The sequence below is a fragment of the Portunus trituberculatus genome, chromosome 18 (genome assembly GCF_017591435.1).
Source record: "Portunus trituberculatus isolate SZX2019 chromosome 18, ASM1759143v1, whole genome shotgun sequence".
In the NCBI taxonomy this organism is placed as follows: Eukaryota; Metazoa; Arthropoda; class Malacostraca; order Decapoda; family Portunidae; genus Portunus; species Portunus trituberculatus.
In genome coordinates this window covers 14,593,486-14,615,121 of record NC_059272.1, presented here as the reverse complement: position 1 = coordinate 14,615,121, position 21,636 = coordinate 14,593,486, and the positions used below count along the sequence as shown (strand labels likewise).

General features: G+C 42.5%; 1 protein-coding gene across 1 annotated transcript in view; it reads right to left on the bottom strand.

Moving 5' to 3' along the window:
* Positions 1 to 219: 219 nt before the first annotated feature.
* The window catches only part of LOC123505418 (metalloreductase STEAP3-like), a 42,373-nt gene continuing 20,956 nt past the window's right edge, over positions 220 to 21,636 (bottom strand). Inside the window, exons 3-11 of the mRNA XM_045256659.1 lie at positions 20,558 to 20,670; positions 6,637 to 6,813; positions 6,303 to 6,420; positions 5,886 to 6,091; positions 5,675 to 5,802; positions 5,339 to 5,466; positions 4,294 to 4,462; positions 3,721 to 3,929; positions 220 to 1,586 (exon numbers count right to left, since the gene is read on the bottom strand). Coding sequence (XP_045112594.1) covers positions 1,443 to 1,586; positions 3,721 to 3,929; positions 4,294 to 4,462; positions 5,339 to 5,466; positions 5,675 to 5,802; positions 5,886 to 6,091; positions 6,303 to 6,420; positions 6,637 to 6,813; positions 20,558 to 20,670 — 1,392 coding nt within the window. The 3' untranslated portion in view covers positions 220 to 1,442. The remainder of the gene's footprint in view (positions 1,587 to 3,720; positions 3,930 to 4,293; positions 4,463 to 5,338; positions 5,467 to 5,674; positions 5,803 to 5,885; positions 6,092 to 6,302; positions 6,421 to 6,636; positions 6,814 to 20,557; positions 20,671 to 21,636) is intronic.

Below are 21,636 nucleotides of genomic sequence, written 5' to 3'. Positions count from 1 at the left end.
GAACCATATTTTTTAAGTGTTCTGATTTGTCATTCCACAAGTCTAGTACAGTTCCCATCCACTACCATGAACCTGCCATCCATTCTGCATGGTGTTAAGGTATACACCAGACTGGGTATTTCTGCTGTAGGGATTCCTTCTTAAAGGGAAGCAAGATGGCAAAAGTTATGATACAGCACCAGTATGATCCATAAATTAACATGTCAATAATACAACATATATATCATAAAAATATATTTACAAGCCATTCAGCACGCTTATATTGTATGAATTACATATTAATTTAATTTAATGTTATAAATCAAATAGTTAATTTGATAATACTCCCATCATTTTCAAAAGTTCAGGATGTGCCTAGTCCATTATGACCAAATGAAGTTGGGAATGAAGGTGTACAATGAGTTGTGATGGAATATCATGGTAGAGAGCTGTGGTGAGGTGAAACCCTTCTGACAGTGTGATGTAGTAGTGTTGCAGGGTCTTCAAGATTGCTTCACTGTTAAGGCTTTTCTTACATTTGCATCAAATGTGATTTGTGCATGCAATTTCACTGTACTGACAGTGATACAGAATGGCAAAAGAATCTCTTATTTTCTACCACGGTGGTATGACAGTGGAGAGGGTTGTTAGAAGTTTTGTGCTTGATCACCTCATGCAGCTTACCAGATGTTATCATTACATTACAGAGGCCTAGTAAATGCTAAATGTTTTCACCATATATAACTGAAGAGAGAATGCTCTTTGCTGTTGGCCAGTCTTTTCCACCAACCCCTGAAGTAACATTCAAATGGCTCATAATTAAAGTAGCAAACTTTGGCCACTTATATGAATATCCCTCATGGACTGTCCAGTTACAGTACTATCCTTGTACAAAAACTTTATTCTGTAATATAAGGAAGGTTTTAGTTCAAACCAGTCTTCAGTCAAGGTGTGCCCTTAGAAGTGTGAAGTACAGCACTGCTCCATGGTAATCGTTTCCTTCACACATGAGTGAGAGCAGATACAGACTTGAATCTTGTTAGGTAGTGAAAACTCTGAGCTGTACTTTGTCATGCCACATCAAGTTTGTTAGTATATGTCGAGTTTTGACAGTACATGCTGAAGAGAAGCTGGGAAGTTGCACTCGTCAACAAAGAACCACTAAGGCTTATAGTCAGATACAACAATGATAGAGAGAAGGATAAAACGAAAATACAGTGTGGCTAAGTATGAGACCAGAGTATTGTACAGTGTGGCTAAAAAAAAAAAAAAAAAAAATATGAGGCCTGAGAAGCAAAACATTAATAAATCAGTAAGAAATAGTGTATGTTTCAACACACTGCATAAATAGATATGCACAGAATAACATCAACATCAGAATGACATAAGATATTACATGTATGAGTATATGTGGATATAAAAATGTTTTAAAAGTCTCGCGTCTCGCCAGGCTGCTGCGGTGTTCACGATGGGTTGCCTTTCTTATTACTCTCCGACTGGCTGCCCCTCTCGTAGCCTCGCCGGATCTTCTGCAGATAGTTGTCCACTGGCGGGAGGAGCAGCGGCAGCTTCATGATGACTGCGATGAAGGGCGGGTACAGCGCGTACTGCGGGCATATCGAGTAAGAGTAGCTATACATACCGTTCGCGTACCAACATACTGCTTTTTCACATCTGGGAAGAAATGCAATTTGTTTAATCATCATAGTTTCAGAAGTAGGGGAGAGCCGGTATGATTCGGAAGGTGGGATGGTCCGTTCATCACGTAAAGCATATGGGTCCTAGATTCACGAGATTTTGCTTAGATGTGCGAGTCTGCGAGACCTCAGACTTTGTCTACCTAGACCACGCGGAACCCACACTTCGTGACCGCTGTTCTTTTCGATACAGGTAAAATTTGTGTTTCTTATCTTCCTGTGTATTATTTCCATTGTTTATCGTAAGCTATCACTATGAATATGTCAAGAACCGGTAGGGTATGTCACTATGGTGAAACAGTGATGCATTACGAAGATATCGCCGTAAACGAAGGCGGCGTCGTTGACGCTATAGGTAGATCAGTGCTGCTCAAGGAAGTTAGATTGAAGAAGACGGCAGACGCCTATCTTGCTGTACTAAAAAAGTGAAGCCAGTGGGCGGAGCTCATGAGGCAGTGGGTGGAGCTTATGATCGCAACTTAACCAAAACATTACCCTCTCCTATGTTAAAAAATGGAAATTGTTACTTTCTTTTTCAATACTAGAGGAAAAAAAAAAAAAGAAAACTGATTATTTAACTTATGTAAACAACATTATAGTTTCCTAAACTAAGAAAGAACTGATGATTTTAACTTATGTAAACCACATTATAGTTTCCTAAATAAGTCATGTAGACCTATTATTAACGGTGTTAATACGAAATAGCTTCAGTACTGAAAAAAAATACAGCAGGCCCTTTCCGGGAGAAATTATGGCAAAAAAAAAAAAGCTTTTTCTCGTTTATTGCATGACGAGAGAGAGAGAGAGAGAGAGAGAGAGAGAGAGAGAGAGAGAGAGAGAGAGAGAATAATTACCCTAGAAGAAGGTAATTATCCTGCACCTGACAGCACTGAGCTTTTTTTTTTTCTATCTTTTATTTAATGTTATGGCCTATAGCGCCTGTAGGTATACTTGAAAAGTATGGGAAGCGCTGTTCAGCTTCCACTCATTTTTTCTTTTCTTTTTTAAGTAGAATATGATTCGGACACTGCCAGGGGATGGTTCAGATCTGTTTTATGCAGTGTCTGTGATTAGAAAATATAACATTTAAGAAAGTGAATTATAATTTGCTGCATTAACTTGGATACGTGTTATTTTTTCATCATATTTTTTTTTTCGTGAATGCAAAAAGAGGAACCATAGTTCTGGAGATATTAATTCTACTTAGTATTTTTTTCCTTATTTTTTTCTGCAAGTAACAAAAAGCATATCTTACTGGATATTTTTATAGTTGAAAATAAAAATGTCTTAAAAGTGATAGTTGCATATTTATCAGCCAATCCAAACTACTTAACGATAGTAAGTGTTGAGTAATGAAAGTCACCGAACCATCTATGACCGAACCATCACCCTGGGTAGCGATGGTTCGGACGATTTAGAATTTTGTGTTTCAGCCGCTACTGTTAAATACTGAAAGCAGTTACAGGTGTGAGGTTTTATAGTAAAGGAACAAAGGATGATGCATTATTTTGGCATCAACGGAATTATTTTGCTACTTAATTTTTTTTCTGAAATGTTAAAAGAAAAAGTGTCCGAATCATACCGTAACAGTAAAATATTTTCATTTTCAGAGAGAGAGAGAGAGAGAGAGAGAGAGAGAGAGAGAGAGATTTTTACATAGTATGAAATCACATAGACACGATGGCTTATTTTATTCATTACCTTAACGACCTACTATTGAACAATCCTCAATAATCCGTACTACGTATCAACACATAAGATGGAAATACATTTAGATGCCAGTGGACGGCCATGGCGTGCCAGACGCAGTGGTCCCGCCGCGACTTGTATTCTTGAAAGTGAAACGTGTGGACCTCGCGTGTGCCAGCCAGACTTGGGTGTCGGGAGGCGGAATTTACCGGTCCGCATCAACAGCAATCCATATTATAACAAGCTAGAATAGAAGTCCGTGCAGCTCGGATGTCATGGCGTTGTTCGATAGGCGCGGAATACAAGCATACACTACCTACACTTATCCAGCACGCAATTCCCTGGATTAGCTCACCTGCGGTCCGATGGGGAGCGTCCTGAAGCAGCCCCAGTAGAGGAACATGTAGTGCCAGGCCAAGAAGACATCATGGCAGGCCGCGGTGATCAGAGCCACCCACCCAAGTTTGCTCTGAATGAAAGTGAATTCCCGCCAAGAGAGAGTGGCGGTGACGGAGGGGAGCGATGATATGCCCAGCACCACCAGCAGACACGTGGCTATTGCGCCTGCAGCGGGAACAAAAATAAACACAGTTGCATCACAAGTAACAGGAGAGAAATTTAAATGGGGAAATGGGGAAAAAAATCACATCCTCACATTTTCAGCGATAATTGTTTAAGAATTCTAACACAACACTGCACGATTCTTGTGTTGCTAAATGTTGTGATATGATATACAAGGAAATGGAGGAGGGGGGGAAACATGGTTGCGAAAGAAGGAAGAGGAGAGAGAGAGAGAGAGAGAGAGAGAGAGAGAGAGAGAGAGAGAGAGAGAGAGAGAGAGATGATCACGAACAAACGAACGAAACAAAAAAATCTTCGGCCGTCGTTGTGTTATATACTGCACGAGACACATATACTGTATACGTACCCATTGAGAGGAAGAATTCTCCTCTCCAGTTGAACTCGTTATTGTAAATGGTGAGCGTGTTGGTGGTGGTGGTGTTAGCGTCCACCACTACCTCGGCCTGGAACTTGGTGGGCTCCTCGTACACCCAGCCAGTCGTCTGCGGCGTGATGTAGGCTACAGAGACACACGCCTGTTGGGATAAGACAGACACGTTTTCAGAAATGCTTTACTCTCTCACCATCACTGCTTTCCAAGGGTTCCAATTGATACTCGTGCTTTAAGAGTATTTTTATAATTGAGGTGATAGATTGACAATATATCTAGTTCATTAAGAGGAGAAACCGTCTTGAAAATCCTGTTAGTTGTCTCTATGGCCTGAAAAATTGTCGTAGTGAGAGGGGAAGGCTTTTCTGAATACGGGCGTCGAGACACATGTTTAGAAATGCTTTGCTCTCACCACGACCATTTTCAGATGCCACAGGGATGGTTAGCAGGGTTCTCTAGAGTTTTTCCTGTTAGAAAATGTAGAGGTTTTGTAATTTGTCACTAGAATCACTAACCCACATTTAGAAATAGCCACCTCAACTAGAACCTATTGAAAAGTATAGTAAAAGTCAGAAGCGTTTCCTAGTACGGCCCAGAGGTGTACATGCTACTTGAGGACCTCAGATTATTTCGAATTGTACAGCGAGTGAATCTGGTTCTGCCAGTTTGTTCTTCTTTTGGTGAAGTTCTATTCAATTAAAAAAAAAAAAGTGATATTACCGATGTGTTCTGACTTCTGATTTACCTTGTAGTATAAAATTTCCTCAGATTAAATTAATAAGGCTGGAACTGAGCTACAGAAACTGTGGGCAATTTAATTTGGTATCAGTATATAATGTCATGGGAGATAATGAGAATGAACCTCTAACCACTACCCAGAACAACACTCATCTCAGATTCAAGCAGAACCCAGTGACTGAAGATATGGCTTTTTCACTAGATCTGACACAATAGTAACGTCGTGTCATGGGAGATAATGAGAGGGAACGCCCACTCACCGCCACGTCGCCGGAAGACTTACGTGTATGCCTGCCAGTCCCAGCATGAGGAGGCCAAGCTGCTTCCTCATCTTGAGCCAGTCGTCCAGCCACTTGGGGAACCTGCTGTACTTAGTACCGCGCCACAGCTGGATGTAGGCCGCGATCAGGCCTGCAGTGCCCCAAGGCGGGATATTGGTCACGATGCAGTTCAAAGCGGTCACTCAACCCACTTAACTTTACATATGTAGACATTAATCACAGCAAAGATTGCAAAGTGTACTTGAAAACGAAATGATAATGAGTTGCAGTGTATATTAGTAGAGTCAGCTGAGGCAATAGGCTTCACAACACCACCGTGTGGAGATGCGACTACTTACCAGGAATGTAGCAGAAGGCGAGAGTCCAGAGCGCCGTGATGGCGATGACGCGGTTGAAGTTCGTCAAGGGGATGTTCTTCCAGTTCTCGTCCCACTGGCCAGACTGTATGTTGCGGCAGATCTGGAACCTATAGTGGAATGACAGATTGTAGCTGGTTCATTTCCTCTATAATTTATTCATAAAAGTTGTATGTATTAATGCGAAACTTACGAGAAGAAAGCCAGAATCCAGAGGAAGACGAAGATGCCAAACACAACTGCTACAGGCCGCTTCCAGGAGGGCATGAGGCGAAGAGGTACGTCTTCGATGTCTCTCGAGGCGGCGATACTGCCCCAGTCCACAGGGTGGAAACCCATGGCCCTCACCATCTCAGACACCTTCATCTTGGCGTCTGCGTGGTCACCCGCCAGGAAGACCTGTGTGGGCAGCGGTCAGCTTGGTACTACACGGATAAATGTGGAAATTAATGGATAAATGGGTAGATAGAAAGCTAGACTGATGGACAAGAATGTGAATCCATAGGGTACAATTTCAGGTTTACGTTACGTTAAATATTGTATATAGGTGCTAATTCGTTGCCATGCATCACGCACGCTCCTTTCGCCCCTGTGCACCCTCCACACTCACCTCCTTGCTGCCCTGAAGGCCGCCATTCTCAAGGGCGTAGGCTGACAGCACGTTGAAGCCTTTGACCACTTTGCCGTCTTGCACGAGTCCCTGCAGGTACTCCGCGTTGCTGCGGTAGCTGCCGCACCACACATCTCATTAGTCACTGCCCACCATTCATCATATTCATGTATATGAATTAATGTTCTTGAAAAAAAAGATGATTTTGAAATGTAAAACAAATGAAACAAACGAGAATAGGAGAAGCCAGTGCAACACGAATCGATCCTTCATTGACATTACACACAGACACCATTGAGAGCTTTCTCTAAACAAGCTGGTGACTGACACTCACTGTGGTCCCTTGCGTCGCTCCGTGTTGTTGGAGACATCGATGAGAATCTTTCCTTGGAGAAGAGACAAGGGCAGGTGGTCATAGTGGTCACGCCCCACGGCCACCACCACTGTGCCGGCCTCCTCGATGGCCGCATCCTGGGCTGTCAGGGTGGCTCCAGTCTGCCTCACCAGAGCCCTGTGAGTGGAGAGCGAATGTTACTGTATTGTCTCATTCTCGTGGATGATTTTGAGTTCTGGAGTGTTCCGCGTGTTGATTTGCGGTTTGTTTCGATAGATATGTTCCCTTGATCTACAATCGTTCTCATCGAGTGAGAATCGTGGTAGAAGTTTCGGGTAGATTTCTAAAGCGAAACAATGGTAAGATGCGAGGCGTTGGAACCTTTGCGGTATACTACTTGACTTATCCGTGCTCCCTCGCCACGGCGTGCCTCCAGGCCTTGGGGGTGGCGGTAAAGGTGTCAGGATGAATCAAGGCCTTACATGACAACTAAAGGAAGGAATTGTATCCCCACGACGCCTCCAGCCTGAAGCGGGGAGCAAGTTGACACCCAACTATTGTCTCCGTCACAGCTGATTGAGAGAGAGAGAGAGAGAGAGAGAGAGAGAGAGAGAGAGAGAGAGAGAGAGATTTAAAGTTTGATACAACTAAGCCTATATGCTACAAATCAAAGCCTAACCAGTCCAGCTTGTGCCACAGAATGGACGCTTGGTGCCGTGGTGCAGGAAATGATATGCTTGTTTCTGGAGTGTGTCCTTTGTGAACAAGTTGAGCAAGTGGCCTGTTGTTTCTCCTCACCACACAGACTGTCATTATGAAAGTCTTGCTTCGGTCAACAGTTTGTAAACGGCATTTCCTGTCTTCATAGAACAGTAGAGTAAAACAGAATATTTTGGAAACGTCATTGTTACAGCCTATGATGAGCTTGGTAAAAGTGACAGCGGCTGCGGTGGTGGTGGTGGTGGTGGTAATGGTATTTGTGATGGACATGAAGTATTAGCAACTGACGATAGAAGTAATAACAATACAATTAGAGACGGTGATGGAGGCAACGTACTAAATAATAAAGGAAGAAACACTAAGGAAGAATAAACAACACGCATAATAATGGGTACTTGGGGGCTGTCTAGCACACAAAGAGAAGACAGATAACAGAGATGCAGTGACTCGGTGGTGGTAATGAGAAGCAGTGAGGGAAGTGAGGGAGGCAGCAACTGATTCAAACCTTTAGATCGGCCCAGAAATCCCCAGTAACCCGCCACTCTCGCCCACTCCATGAAGGCATACACTTTCTCCTCTCTAGACGCGTGGTGGCGGAGATGGTGGTGGTGGTGATTGTGCTAATTCACGATGCATAACTTTCCTATTATGTACACAACCCCTGGATTTTACTCGCAGGCAAATGGGATGCGCGTGTTCTTGCTGGTCTTTCTCAACTCTGGGGCAAGTTTACCTTGTTTCATGGCTTGCTGGCGGACAACTGGCAACATCGCGGGCCGCTCGACGGTCGTCCTGTCCACTAGCCAGTCACTCTTGAAAGGCCGCTATTCCCCAGAAGGCGATTCTCTATCTAAGTCCATACCCTAGCGACCTTCTCTCCTCTCCTTTCTTTCCTCCCTTTCCCTAACCCGGTTTCCCTTACTCGACTATGAATAATAGCCAGAGGAAAGGCATCAGTGTTTGCTTAACCCCTTCAGTACTGTGACACATTTTTTATCTTGAGAATTGTGAACGATTAAACCATTTTGTTTACACTAGGAAGGGTCTATGGAGGTCAGAAGATTAATGGGCGGTCTTCACTATTTTAATCCTTCCCCCCCACCATGAGTATCTGAAGCTGTATAAAATTTCCTAATGATAACAGAATGAATATGGAAACACGTCATGGTACTCAAAGGGTTAAGTGTGGTATTGGTAATGTATGTGAAGATGGATGGTTCAGTGTTTGGTAATTATAATGAGGGATGTTAGGTAATTTGTTTTTGTTGTTTGTTTGATTGCTTGGTTGTTGTTGTTGGTGGTGGTTGTGGTTGTGGTGATGGTGGTGTCAGTGGTCGGTGGCGGAGTCTTGGCATCGTCGTCCTCGCTGGAGTGGCTGTACTGGGTCACTGTCTTGTTGATCAATGTTTACACTCTTCTCACTCTCCTCCCACTCACCTCGCTCCCACTCCCTTCTTGTCTCCTCTCACTCTCCTCTTTTCCACTCACCTCGCCCCCACTCTCCTCCCGCTCACCACTTGCCTTCTCTCTCTCTCTCTCTCTCTCTCTCTCTCTCTCTCTCTCTCTCTCTCTCTCTATTCATTCACTCTTATTGCCTTCCCCAGACTCTCCCTTTCTCACTTCTTTCATACTTGCCTCTCCCTCTTCTTCCTCTCATCGCTCACTAAAATGTTCACTCCCTCAATGCTTCCTCAATGTTCTTACTCGTCTTTCCCTCTTTATTTTTCCTCCTTTACCTTCATCCTCTCATCCTTATCTTCTATCCCCTCAACACTCTTGATTACAACTGACAATAATTCTTCTCAGTCGCCCCTGCTCACCTCTCCATGTCTCTCCTCCCTAACTCCCTTGCTGGCTATCTCCCCTCATTCCCCTCATCCCCTCCTCCCCTCTCCCCAGCTCCAACCTCTCATCATCAACCACTTGATATTAGAAAAAGTGTGTATAAAAAAATGATGGTAATAGAAAACATTGAGAAAGCGCACGGGGAAAACCACCATCATCACCATTATTACTACGACTACCACCACCACCAACAACAGCTACACCACCACCACCACCATCGCCAGCAGCAGCACTTATGTACGTACATGGGAAAACCTCATAAGGAAAGATGATATTAAATTAATTTTGTTGTGTAGATTACAGAAGAAGGAAAATCTTCAAAATAAGTCATGATTTCAAGGACGTCACTCCCTACTTACTACTTCTATTACCACCACCACCACTACTACTACTACTACTACTACTACTACTACTACTACTACTACTACTACTACTACTACTACTACTACTACTACATGTCATCTTCATTATCACCTTCATTATCTGTCACTGGATTCCTGTATCGTCACCTTCGTTGTTGTTGTTGTTGTTGTTGTTGTTGTGTGTGTGTGTGTGTGTGTGTGTGTGTGTGTGTGTATGATCGCGGTCAGCAGCTCGTGTTTGCATCATCACCACACCCCGATTTTTTTGTTTTGTTTTGTTTTTTGTTTTCGTTTTCTCTTTCTCGTGTTGTTGTTGTTGCTATTTGGATCCTTCATGGACATTGGTTGTTGTTGTTGTTGTTGTTGTTGTTGTTGTTGTTGTTGTTGTTGTTGTTGTTGTTGTTGTTGTTGTTGTTGCTGTTGTTGTTATTGTTGCTGCTGTCGTTGTTGTTGTCGTTGTTATTGTTACTACTACTACCACCACCACCACCACCACCACTACTACTACTACTACTACTACTACTACTACTACTACTACTACTACTAATACAAATACTACTACTACTGCTGCTGCTACTACTACTACTACTACTACTACTACTACTACTACTACTACTACTACTACGACCACTACCACCAACACGACCACGACCACTACGTACTATTCATTGCAGCCTTTCATTCACTCGCACTCTTCTATATCATCTAATTGGAATCACAACTAATCTTCTTTAATTACCTTGCTGTTCAATCATCTTAAGAAACGACAGGAGAAAAAATAACCAGCCAGTCAGTCAACGAATCTTGTAAGTCACGGATTTAAGTCACTTTCCACACCGTCACCTTTAGTCATCCGTCACACGTGGTGGTCTGCGTCACATGTCACGCTCGGACGGGTGTGATAGTACTCCTACGTGCCGCGCCCACCCCCGTCACCCGTCACACCCAACATGTCACACCCACACCACGTCAGGCACCAGTGAGAGATGAATGACGCTTTTTATCTCTAATCAAGGAGATTCTTTTGTACATTAAGGCGTCCTCGTCCTCGCCCTGGTTTCCGTTACACAATGGTGGTCACTTGCTGCTAGAACACACACACACACACACACACACACACACACTAACACAAAAGAGAGATGTCCATAGTAGTAAAAAGGTTACATGTATCAGTAATTTGCATTCAGTTCCTTAGCAGAGTCAGTTCTCTTTGGGATTCTGTATTGCGGTTATTCAATTTAATAGGAATCAAGTCGTGTCGAGCGATGATGCAACGAGTGAGCGAGCGCTGAGACAAGACAGACCAGCATCGTTTGGCGGTCGAACCATTAACTGCATTGGGACTGACTGCTATAAGCTACATTCACTTCCGACCAGAGTACAAAGCTGGAGCGGCCACAGCGGGGGGTTGGTCATATGACTCGAGCAATAGCAGTAAAGACAAAGTAATAAGTAGTGAGATCCAGAACGATGCTATAAATCTCACGGATAATAATTGTAAAATAAAAAATTGTGGCCTCTGAAGTACTAAGTGTTTGGGAGTGGCAAACATTCACTCCAGCAGCTGACGAAGAAAATAACAGTGCAGGAGCTAAACTGTTGACCCGCACCTCTCTCTCTCTCTCTGGCGACCTGCTTTCCGGCGCTCTATTGTGGCGATTATTCTTCGTAAGTGGCAAAGAGTAGGTAGGAAAGCTTGAGGGAATTCTTGTAACTTAACGGGGCGTGGCGGAGCAACAACACTTCACTTGATACATTTTTTTCCCGCCTTCTTTTCTCCGTGACGCCATCTGCAAGCGCTTTCCCGGAGCTGATATGTGGGAAATCCAAGCACACGAAGTACACAACACTTCAAGGAATACCAAAAGCGAATAGAGAGGAGGAGGAGGAGGAGGAGGAGAGATCAAGTGTAGGGTAGGAATGTGAGCTTTGAAAGTTTTCCCTCTTTGCGCTGACAGCCTTGGCGCATGTGGGGCGAGTCAAGCTTTGTGTGTGATGTCACGTTTTCTGTCACCTAGCAGGAGTTCAGGATTGAGAAAACGGGACGTGTTGTGTGTGGATGATGAGTGTTGTTTCATCTATTCGTCTGTCATGCGAGAGTTGACTGGTGCTGAGAGAGAGAGAGAGAGAGAGAGAGAGAGAGAGAGAGAGAGAGAGAGCACAGGCTGAATTGGAAGTCTGACCCGAAACTGAGAAGGAGAATGGCTGGAACAGTGTTTATGAGACGTGTTTTCCTCAGGGGGACGCAAGGCACGTGCTGGGCCTTCGGAAATTGGGACGGCAGACAGCAAAGGAACGAGGGATTCAAATAGAAACTAATGAATCCTGTTAAGTACCAATAATTGAGAGAGAGAGAGAGAGAGAGAGAGAGAGAGAGAGAGAGAGAGAGAGAGCACGCCGTTATTGTATCAGACGGTGACCACAACACAGTGACTTGCTGTTCCCTCACCAATGTGCTTGAATTGCTGTCGGTGCTCTGGGGTTCGTGGCTTCGTTCAGTCCTCTGTGGGGTGAAAATTGGTGGCCAGCTGAGGCCTTTGTGTGTCCTGCGAGCTTCCCGAGTCCTTAGGCTGGTAGTTGAGGAGGGTTTTGTTTTGTTTATTAAATAATTTACGACGGCGAGGGAACGGTAGCCTTAGTACACGAGTGAGGCTAAACTAGGAAGTAATACTCATTGCTTGATAGAATGGCTGGTAATTAATGAGGCTTATTTTTCGCGTTTATTTGTTCTTCTTTGCTCACTTCCACCACGCTGCTCTCCTCCACTCACCTTTATATTACAGACGAAGGAGGAGACATTAAATGAATTGGGCTAAACTTAGTACGAAGTAATAAATCATTGCTTGCATTAACGGAGATGCAACAGTGAGATCACAATGTAACAACGCTTGTGGTAAATAACAGTGTCATTACTTATATATACACTATGCATACACGTTCTGTTCGTATATTAGCCCATATTCTGAAACACTTCGCGCCGCACCTTCACAATTTTCCAAGGGCTGTAGTTGAAGAGACACGGTTTTTTTTTTTTTTTTTTTAAGAATGTTTATGTAATTCTGATGCCATCAACAAATTTTCTGCATTATCAACAGGAAAAATGCTCTTTAGAACTCGGCTAATCGTCTATGTAGTCTTTGAAAATTGTCGCTGTGAGAGAGAGGGAAGCGTTGCTGAATATAGTGCATATATTATGGCTTTCATGTAGGTTCCTCGTATAAAAAAATGCTTGTTCTCAAGTTATACAGACTCATACATATCCGTTCCGCTTTTATTATTTATTACTCAAATACTTTACAGTTGTTTCTCTTACAGGTAGTGCGAGTATGCATGGTCTTTCCGAGTGAGGAGCTGCAGGCTGGTGTTTGCATGGTGAGCGGCAGCAGGAGAAAGGACCACACACCACCTCGCCGAACAAACACGACTACCTCTTGCCTCTTTCACCTCTCCTGCACACCGTCACCGCGGGCATCACACCACTACTCCCCCGCGGCGCCTTGCTAAAGGAAAGGTAAGCGCGGAACATTTTCTTTTAATTAAACTTCGCCACTTATAATTACTCAGTGAACGAGCTATGTAACTGCGAATCTTCCTTCCTTTTTTTTTTTTTTTTCTTTGATGTGTTTACTGACCTTAAACGGAACTTTGTCTGGTTTTTAGTTCTTTGCAGTGGTGTTCTATACAAATACCTAATGTAATTATTGAGTTTGTTATTTCTTTATTTTTCTTGCCTTCGTGAGCTTATGTTTACTTTTCAGACTACATTAACTTTATTTCTTCAAAGTAATGTATGTACTGCAAATGTTTTATCACAGTATTACTTCTTATCTCCTTCTATTGTCTTCGTATCTACCGTTTCCCTGACCATAAGACTCGTGCACTGGCCTTACTTCAATTGAGACGCGCTACAAATGGCTGGTTGGCGTTTAGTATAAGTGTTTACCTCTTTGTGAAGTTTGCACATTGCGGTTCAAGGCTTCAAGGTTCAGTGTTACGAAGGAAGGCAACTCTTGGTCTTTAACGTCACGCTTTTCCTGCCGCTCAAGAGATAATGACCAGCTGCTTCAACCTCGCCCTTGCCTCGCCAGTTATGCCTTGCGGTCCTCAGGTCGGTGACGCGGCATATTCACGTGGCAGGCGGTGTGTGCTAACAGTTGCACATAACAGTTGTACGTACATAACAGGCCAATAACGCTCGTAAATAGACTCGGTTCAGGTTTATAAATACGAGTGTAGTTCAAAGCGGTCTTGCTCGACAAGGCAACAGACCTATAAGAGCTGGCTGGCTTTATTCTAAAACAAATATTAAAAAAAAATGTAAAAAAATAAATAAATGGCCTAATACCCAAGACAGGGTGATGGCCATTAATAATAAAAAAAAAAAAAAATGGCTGGTTGGCTGGATGATGGCTGTGCTTAGAGTGCGGTGAATAGGCTGCTACACTGCCTTGGCCACGCACGGGAGAGGGGTCGGGAGTGGCTGGGCTGGATGGGACTAGACTAGGCTGGGATGGGGCGGGGTGGGGTCGGCGGACTGTGTGTGGACTGTGGGTTGTGGGCTGTGGAGTGTGCAGGAGCGAGGGACGATGGAACTGGAAATTCTTGCTGGCGTGAAAGTGAAGGTGAAAGTGCATGTGCTTTTAAAAGAGTCAGCGAAGTAAAAGGAGCACCACGTCTTCCACTCATTAACTTGGATCGCAGTGAAGTGGAAAAATAATAATCTTGAGTCGAGAGCCGAGAAACTGTTTGTCGTCTGTTCCATGTGGAGTGAAAACAAATCCGTGGTGGAAAATAATTGCAGCGTGTCATTCTCTCGTGTCATTGTTTCACGGCCACCAATTCAATTCTGGGTATAATTAGTACGTTTCTTTTTTCTTTTATTATTTCATTTCTGCCACTTTCTTTCTGCTTCATTTAATATATTTTTTTCCCCTCTATCTAAACTTTTTATTGGTTCTTATACGCCTTTCTCCTACATTTTTTCCCTTTTCCTTTCGCATTTTATTTCTATAATTTTCCTTTTCTTTTTCGTGTATCTTGATTTTATTCTTGTTATTTTTCTCCTCTCTAATTTATACTTTCCCTTCTTTCGCTGCACTCTTTCCTTCTCACAACAGCTTTTAATCCTTATTCTATCCGCTTACTTTTTGTTTTTATTAATCTTAACTACTACTCTCTCTTTTTCTTCTTATTCCTTCTCCGAGTAACCAGTAGAAGCATCTGGCGTGTTTCCTCCTTAGTATCATCACAACACCAGCCCTTTATAATGTAACTGTTCTTTCTCTTTCATGTCTTACCCTTTTTTTCTCCTCCACTTTTCTAACGCTTGTATTCAGAAACGCCTTCTCTCACTACGACAATTTTGTAAGGCCACAGAGACAACCAACCGGGTTTTCAAGACAGTATCTCCTTTTAATGAACTAGAAAGCTTGCCAGTCTATCACCAGAACCATAAAAATATCCTTAAAAACACGAGTATCTTCAACTGGAGCCTTTGGAAAGCAGTGATGATGAGAGAGCAAAGCGTTTCAGAAAACAGGCTTTATATTAACTACCCTCCTGTCTTTTCCCTTTCACCCCTTCGCCGAGTAGCGTGTATAGAGGAACCTTCCGTGTTTCCTCTCTGGTGTAATCACATCACCTGTACATGTAACTGTCTGGAGTCTAGAGGCGCCGCACCAGATGTCGTAAAGAGGCATGATAGTAAATAATAATAAAAAGTGGCCAGACTGAACTGTCACTAGCTGGCCTTATGGTGGCTTGAGACAAAAAGATCTGGCGAGCTGCTGCATCACGCTGACCGCTACAGACAGAACAAGTGACCGGAGGAACCAAATAAAGAAAGGAAGAATTAGAAAAATGAGTATAAGAAAGAATGAAAAAAAAGAAAGAAAAAAAAACGAATGACCGGTACAACGAAAGCAAGGAAGAAATAGAAGAATGAGCATAAGAAAGAGTGAAAATAAGGAGAAAAGGAGTGATAGAAGGAACGCAAGAAAGGAAAGAAGAGTTAGAAGAATGAGCGTAAGAAAGAAAAAAGAAAAAAAAGAAAAAAGAAGTGACCGGAGGAACGAAAGAAAGGAAGGAAGAAAGAGAAGAATGAGCAAAAGAAGGAATGTCTAAAGAAATAAAACGAATGACCGGAGGAAAGAAAGAAAGGAAGGAAGAATGAACAAAAGTAAGAATGAAAAAAACGAATGAGCGGTAGAACGAAAGAAAGGAAAGAAGATATAGAAGAATGAGCATAGGAAAGAATGAAAAAAGGAAAGAAAAAAAACGAGTGATCGGAGGAACGAAATAAAAAAAAGAAATAGAAGAATGAGCTTAAGAGGGAATGAAAAAAAAAAAGAAAAAAAAGGCTTGATATAGAGAAACCACCGCCAAAGACCAAATGTGTGACTGAAGGAACGAGTGAAAGGAAGAACGGACGAACGAAACAAAAAAAAAAAAAAAATGGAAAAAAGAAACAATTGATGTAAAAAAAAATCACGACGGAAATTTGATATGAATAAACTAAAAAAATATAACGAAAATAGATTTAACCCGTGAGAGAGAGAGAGAGAGAGAGAGAGAGAGAGAGAGAGAGAGAGAGAGAGAGAGAGAGAGCGAATAACCCAAAATTGCTATAGACAGTACTAAAACTCGCAATGAATGACAGACCACAGTTTTAGCGCGGTGTGATTGTGAATTATAGCAGAGGGGAGGAAGAGGCGAGGCGGCGCGGAGAGTGAAGCGAGGGAGGGAGGGGCCGCGGGGAGATGGAGCAGGGGAGGCAGAGGAAGCAGGGGAAGCAGGGGAAGCAGACACTCCACCACCGCTGTCAGTGATCGTGTAGATGTAGAGCAACACGTAAAAACCTAATTGCACAGACGAAGCGAGACGAAAGAGGGCAAGACTTTTTCTTTACCTGAATCCCTCGAGGCAACAGTGTGAATGGACGTGCAAGTCAGCAAAGGAAGATGTACAAACTAAATCAATAAGAAACTAATGCTACCTTCTCATTGATTGGAACGTGATTTTTCTATTGTTTTCAGCCAAACACATGCATCGCTCTAATTAACTCATTCGGTACTGGGACACATTTTCTTCTTAAGATTTGTGTACGATTATACTATTTCATTAACATTAGGAAGGGTCCATTGAGGTCAGAAGATTAATGGCCAGTCTTCACTATTTTAATCTCCCATCTATAGTTTCTGATGTATGAAATCATATAATAGTAACCAGAATGAATATGGAAACGCGTCATGGTACTGAATGGGTTAAAGGATGTTCTGAAATACTTCTGTACTGCACCGTCACTAATTCCAATAGTTCTATTTAAAGATACAGAGATTTTAAGGGTGTTTTTATAGTTCTGTTGACGGATCAAGAACATTTCTACACTACAAATGGAGAAATAATCTTGAAAACCCGATTCCTCATCACTGTGGTCCTTAACCCTTCCAGTACTGGGACGCACTTTTACCGTGAGTTTTAGGTATGATTAGACGATTTTACTTGCTTTATGAAGGGTATATGAAGGTCAAAAGATTATTGGCAAGCGTCTTTACTATTTTAATCCATCACATGAGTTTCTGAAACTGCATAAAATCACCAATTATTAACCAGAATAAATATGAAAACGTTTCATGGTACTGAAGAAGTTAAGGATAGTGGTGGTGTGAAAGCAAAGTGTCTCAGAATAACAGTTTCATATATACGAATACTGCGACACAAAAGGCAGGGAAAGTGTTGGTTTGGGAGCAGCAGACGGAAGTGTGAGTGAGTGCAGAAGGCGTGGCTCATAATTCCACCTCAGAGTTGAGTTCGTGACCTTGAAATCGGCTCCACCTGTGCTTCCACAATCATACCCACCATCTCCACACGTGATCTCATTCTTTTCCTTTTTTTTTTTTTTTCGTAATACGTTTTCTCTTTCCTTCCATTGTATTACACTTCCGTCCTCCGTTCCCTTCCGCCTCTCCCATGCGTCCCTGTCTCATTTTCTATTGCACTGACTACGAGGACGCGCACCAGGACAAGGACGTGAAAGAAACTGTATCTCCAGGACAGGAAACTAGATGAAAAAGTAACATAGAGAGCAGATGCCACAACTCTCCTCTGGGCCTGGATCAAGTTACTCTCTTAAGCAGGTGAATGGGGAGGTGGAGGTGGAGTGATGAGATGAAGAGGAGACGGAAGAGAGGTTCCTATTACATCTACATTGCATACTTGACTCGTATTTAACCCCTTGAGTACCATGACGTGTTTCCATATTCATTCTGCTTACTATTAAGTGATTTTATGCTGCTTTAGAAAGTTATGTGGCGAGTTGAAATAGTGAAGACTGGGGCCATTAATCTTCTGACCTCCATAGACCCTTCCCTAAAGTCAATAAAATGGTCTAATTGTACACAAATCTCAAGATAAAAATGTGTCCCAGTATTGAAGGGATTAAAGCCCATATTTTGAAACACTACTGCGCATCATCTCCACTATTTTCAAAGGTCTTTAGATGAAGTTACACGGTTTTTTAAGGGTATTTCTGTAATTCTAGTGCCATGTTTACAAGGTTTCTACATTACTAAATCGACAAATTAGCTTTAGAACTCGGCTAATTTTCTCTGTGGCCCGTAAAAAAATTGTCGTCGTGAAAGAGGGAAGATGAAAGAGGGAAAGAGGGAATATGGCGATAAAACACTTCGTTCGCTCATCATATTCATTCTGGTTACTATATGGTGATTCTATAAAGCTTCAGAAACTTATATGGGGATTAAAATAGTGAAGACTGTGGCCTTTAGTCTTCTGATCTCCATTGGTCCTTCGTAATCTAAATAAAATGGTCTAATCGTACACAAAACTCATAGTAAAAATACGTCTCAGTACTGAAGGGGTTAAGAATACAGTAACACATTCCAATCTAGCTAGAAGGAAGGCACTGGTGGGCAGAGGTCAGGCGGGACACTTTTGCTGTTAGGTAATGCTGTGAGGTGCTGGATCGTGAGGGAATGCCAGCCACTCCCATTCCTACACGGAAGGGCGGTCGTTCCATTTCGCTTCAAGGACTCTTTTAATTATAGTCTACGCCGCGCATCTCTAAATGGGATCTAACTCTGAGCCTTCTTATGGTGGAGGTCATGTGTCTTTGTCTTTGTCTTGCAAGTCTATTATGTATCAAACCCTTCAGTACTGGAGGTCAACTTTATCATGAGTTTTGCATATGATTAGACGATTTTATTGATATTAAAAAGGGTTTACGGAGGTCAGAAGATTAATGGCCAAGGTCTTCACTGTTTTAATCCCCACGTGAGTTTCTGAAGTTGTATAAAATCACCAAATAGCAAGCAAAATAAATAAATAAACGCGTTATGGCACTGAATGTGTTAAGGGTCTACTCTAAACTATTACACTCTGTTGGCGTCACTTATTCCCCGGACCGTAGCTGACTGGAAGGTTTTTGCCGCTTCTAGGCGTGTTAATGCTGATGTCCAGGCTGAACATTTTATTTCTCTATTGTGTTGCCTTTAAACGTGTTTTTCGTTATATTGTACATACTCGTATTCTATAGTCCGTATTGCCACTCTCCACTTTTCTCAACTTTAGCTTCGTTCTTTTGTTATATTTTCACCACAGGATTTTCGCATTTTACCAAAGTTTCAAAACGAAGCAAACCCATGTAGCTAGTTCTTGTATGCGGGAGGGTGGCGGGTTGTGGACGGCGGGCTGCAGCAGTGAGGTGGACAGGCGTGTGGTGTGACGCAGTATTCAGAGTTAATGGGAAAATGCAGGTTGACAACTAAAGGAAAAACTTGATTTCGGAATGTCTCTCATAAGCGTGACGAGGCATATGCTTAATCCTCTCTCTTGCTTGCTACCGCCGCTGTAAGACTTGTATTCTCAAACACTTCTGTGCTTCACCTCCACTATTTCTAAAGACTGTATCTAAATTTACACGAGTTTTTTAAGGTGTTTTTACGGTTCTAGAGGCAGGGTGACAAGATTTTTACATTATTAACTAGAGAAGCACTCAAAAACCCCGCTAATCATCTCTGTGGTCTTAGAAAATAGTCATGGTAAGAGAGCAAAGCATTTCTGAATAAGGACCTCTTTCCCACCACATGAAGAAGCATTGGTACTGCTCTGGCTTCGTTTACCACTAAATGAAGAACCTTAAAGGGGGAGACTGACTTTTGTAAACCTCTTCTCTTCGCTATTGGAGTATTGGAGTCTTAATACTTAGCAATGGTGACTCAGGGAATAACGAACACCGCACTCAAGCAGGAACCTCACTGGAGCAAAGAAGTTAATAATGAATCTCAAGTGAGGGACGCGACAGCAAGCACAAAGACGACCAGCATTGTGTGTCTGTGTGTCTGCATTCCTTCCCTCCTATTCATGTTCCCGAAATTCTCACGGCACATGTTTCTTCTTATTACATGACTAACTAAAGAACTAACATGCAGGTAGTTGTGAGGCGAAAAGAAAGGAGGTTCATAATGCAAGGAAAACAAGTTGGGTTTTATAAAAGGCGACGAGAAATGGAAAGAGAAGAAAAGGCGACAATATCATGGTGGAAAAAGGAAAGAAAATAGGACAAAAGAAAGAGAGAGGGAAAAAAAGTCACAAGAGGAGGAGGATGAAGACAAGCGTAAATATTAATAAAGACAAAAACTACAAACATGAGGAAAAGAAAATACACTTACTCGTTATAAAAGGAAAAGAAAATGGAAGGAAAGAAAAAAACATGATTCATTATACTGATGAACCCCGACACACTTAAAAGATAAAAACGAAAAGGAGGCAGCAACTTTTTCTACTCTACGAAAAAAAAAGAAGTCACTCCAACCAGAATATCACAGCAATTAAGATGACGGACGCTGAAAATAACGAGTGAGAAATGGAAGACGATAGATAAACACACATAGAACCAGTGATAGTGAGGGGAAGATCGTACAAGGCAACTGATAAGAGGAGACAACTTTTAAACGATGAAGGGACGCATGCTGACTCACTTGATCTTGCTCCTGTTGGGATCCCTGGAGCCTATGAGTACGTGGTATCCAGCGCTGACTAGACGGCGTGAGATGGCGCGCCCGTAGTCTCCTGAACCGAGTACCGCAACCACCTAGCATAAAGAAAACGAGAACTCTTAAAAGATGACAAGCTGAAACCAGATGGAGTTTAGGAGAGCTTATCTGTTGAAGCTGTAAAAACAAGCAATATTTGAATGACTGGTGGAAAGAGTGTGGACTTTTTGCAGTGTTTTGGTAAAGCTCTGGTGGGTTTTCAAGGATTTCTGGCTATAGAGGACCCAAGTGGATGTAGAAGAGTAGTGGTGAGGTTAAGGAGGAAGGTTTGTCATAATGGTTCTCTGATGTTATGTATGTTCTGAATGGGTTTTGGTGGAACTGCATTGAGATTCCAGGGTGTTAAGGACTTTTGTGGTGGTGGAAGGCAATGTGGTGAGGTTGACTGAAGGTTGTGGTTATGTGTTGCGTAATAGGGAAGCTTTGACTCCCTTCAATACTGGGACACATTTTTACCATTAGTTTTGAGTATGATTAGACGATTTCATTTACTTTAGGAAGAGTTTATGGAGGTCAGAAGATGTATGGCCAGATTCCTCACTATTTTTAATCCCCACACAAGTCTCTGAAGCTGTATAAAGTCACTGAATAGCTGAATGAATATGAAAACGCATCTTAGCACTGAAGGGATGAAGGATGTATCATAAGAGTTCTTGGAGGTGAAGAGTTAGCAACGAGGAAAACACGCCAGGACAGGTTTCGTGTTTGGGTGTGTGAGTGTGTGAGTATGTGTGGGTTGATGGATGGTCTAATCGTACACAGGACAGGTTTCATGTGTGGGTGTGTGAGTGTGTGGGTGTGTGAGCGTGTGGGTGTGTTTGGGTTGGTGAATGGGTGTGAGTTGTAGAAAATTGTGCTCTTGGATGTCTGATTTCCTGCATGTCGTAAGGATTTCAGGATAAATATTCATTGTTCAAGGATGTAACGGTAGGCTTCTCTCTCTCTCTCTCTCTCTCTCTCTCTCTCTCTCTCTCTCTCTCTCTCTCTCTATCTATCTATCTATC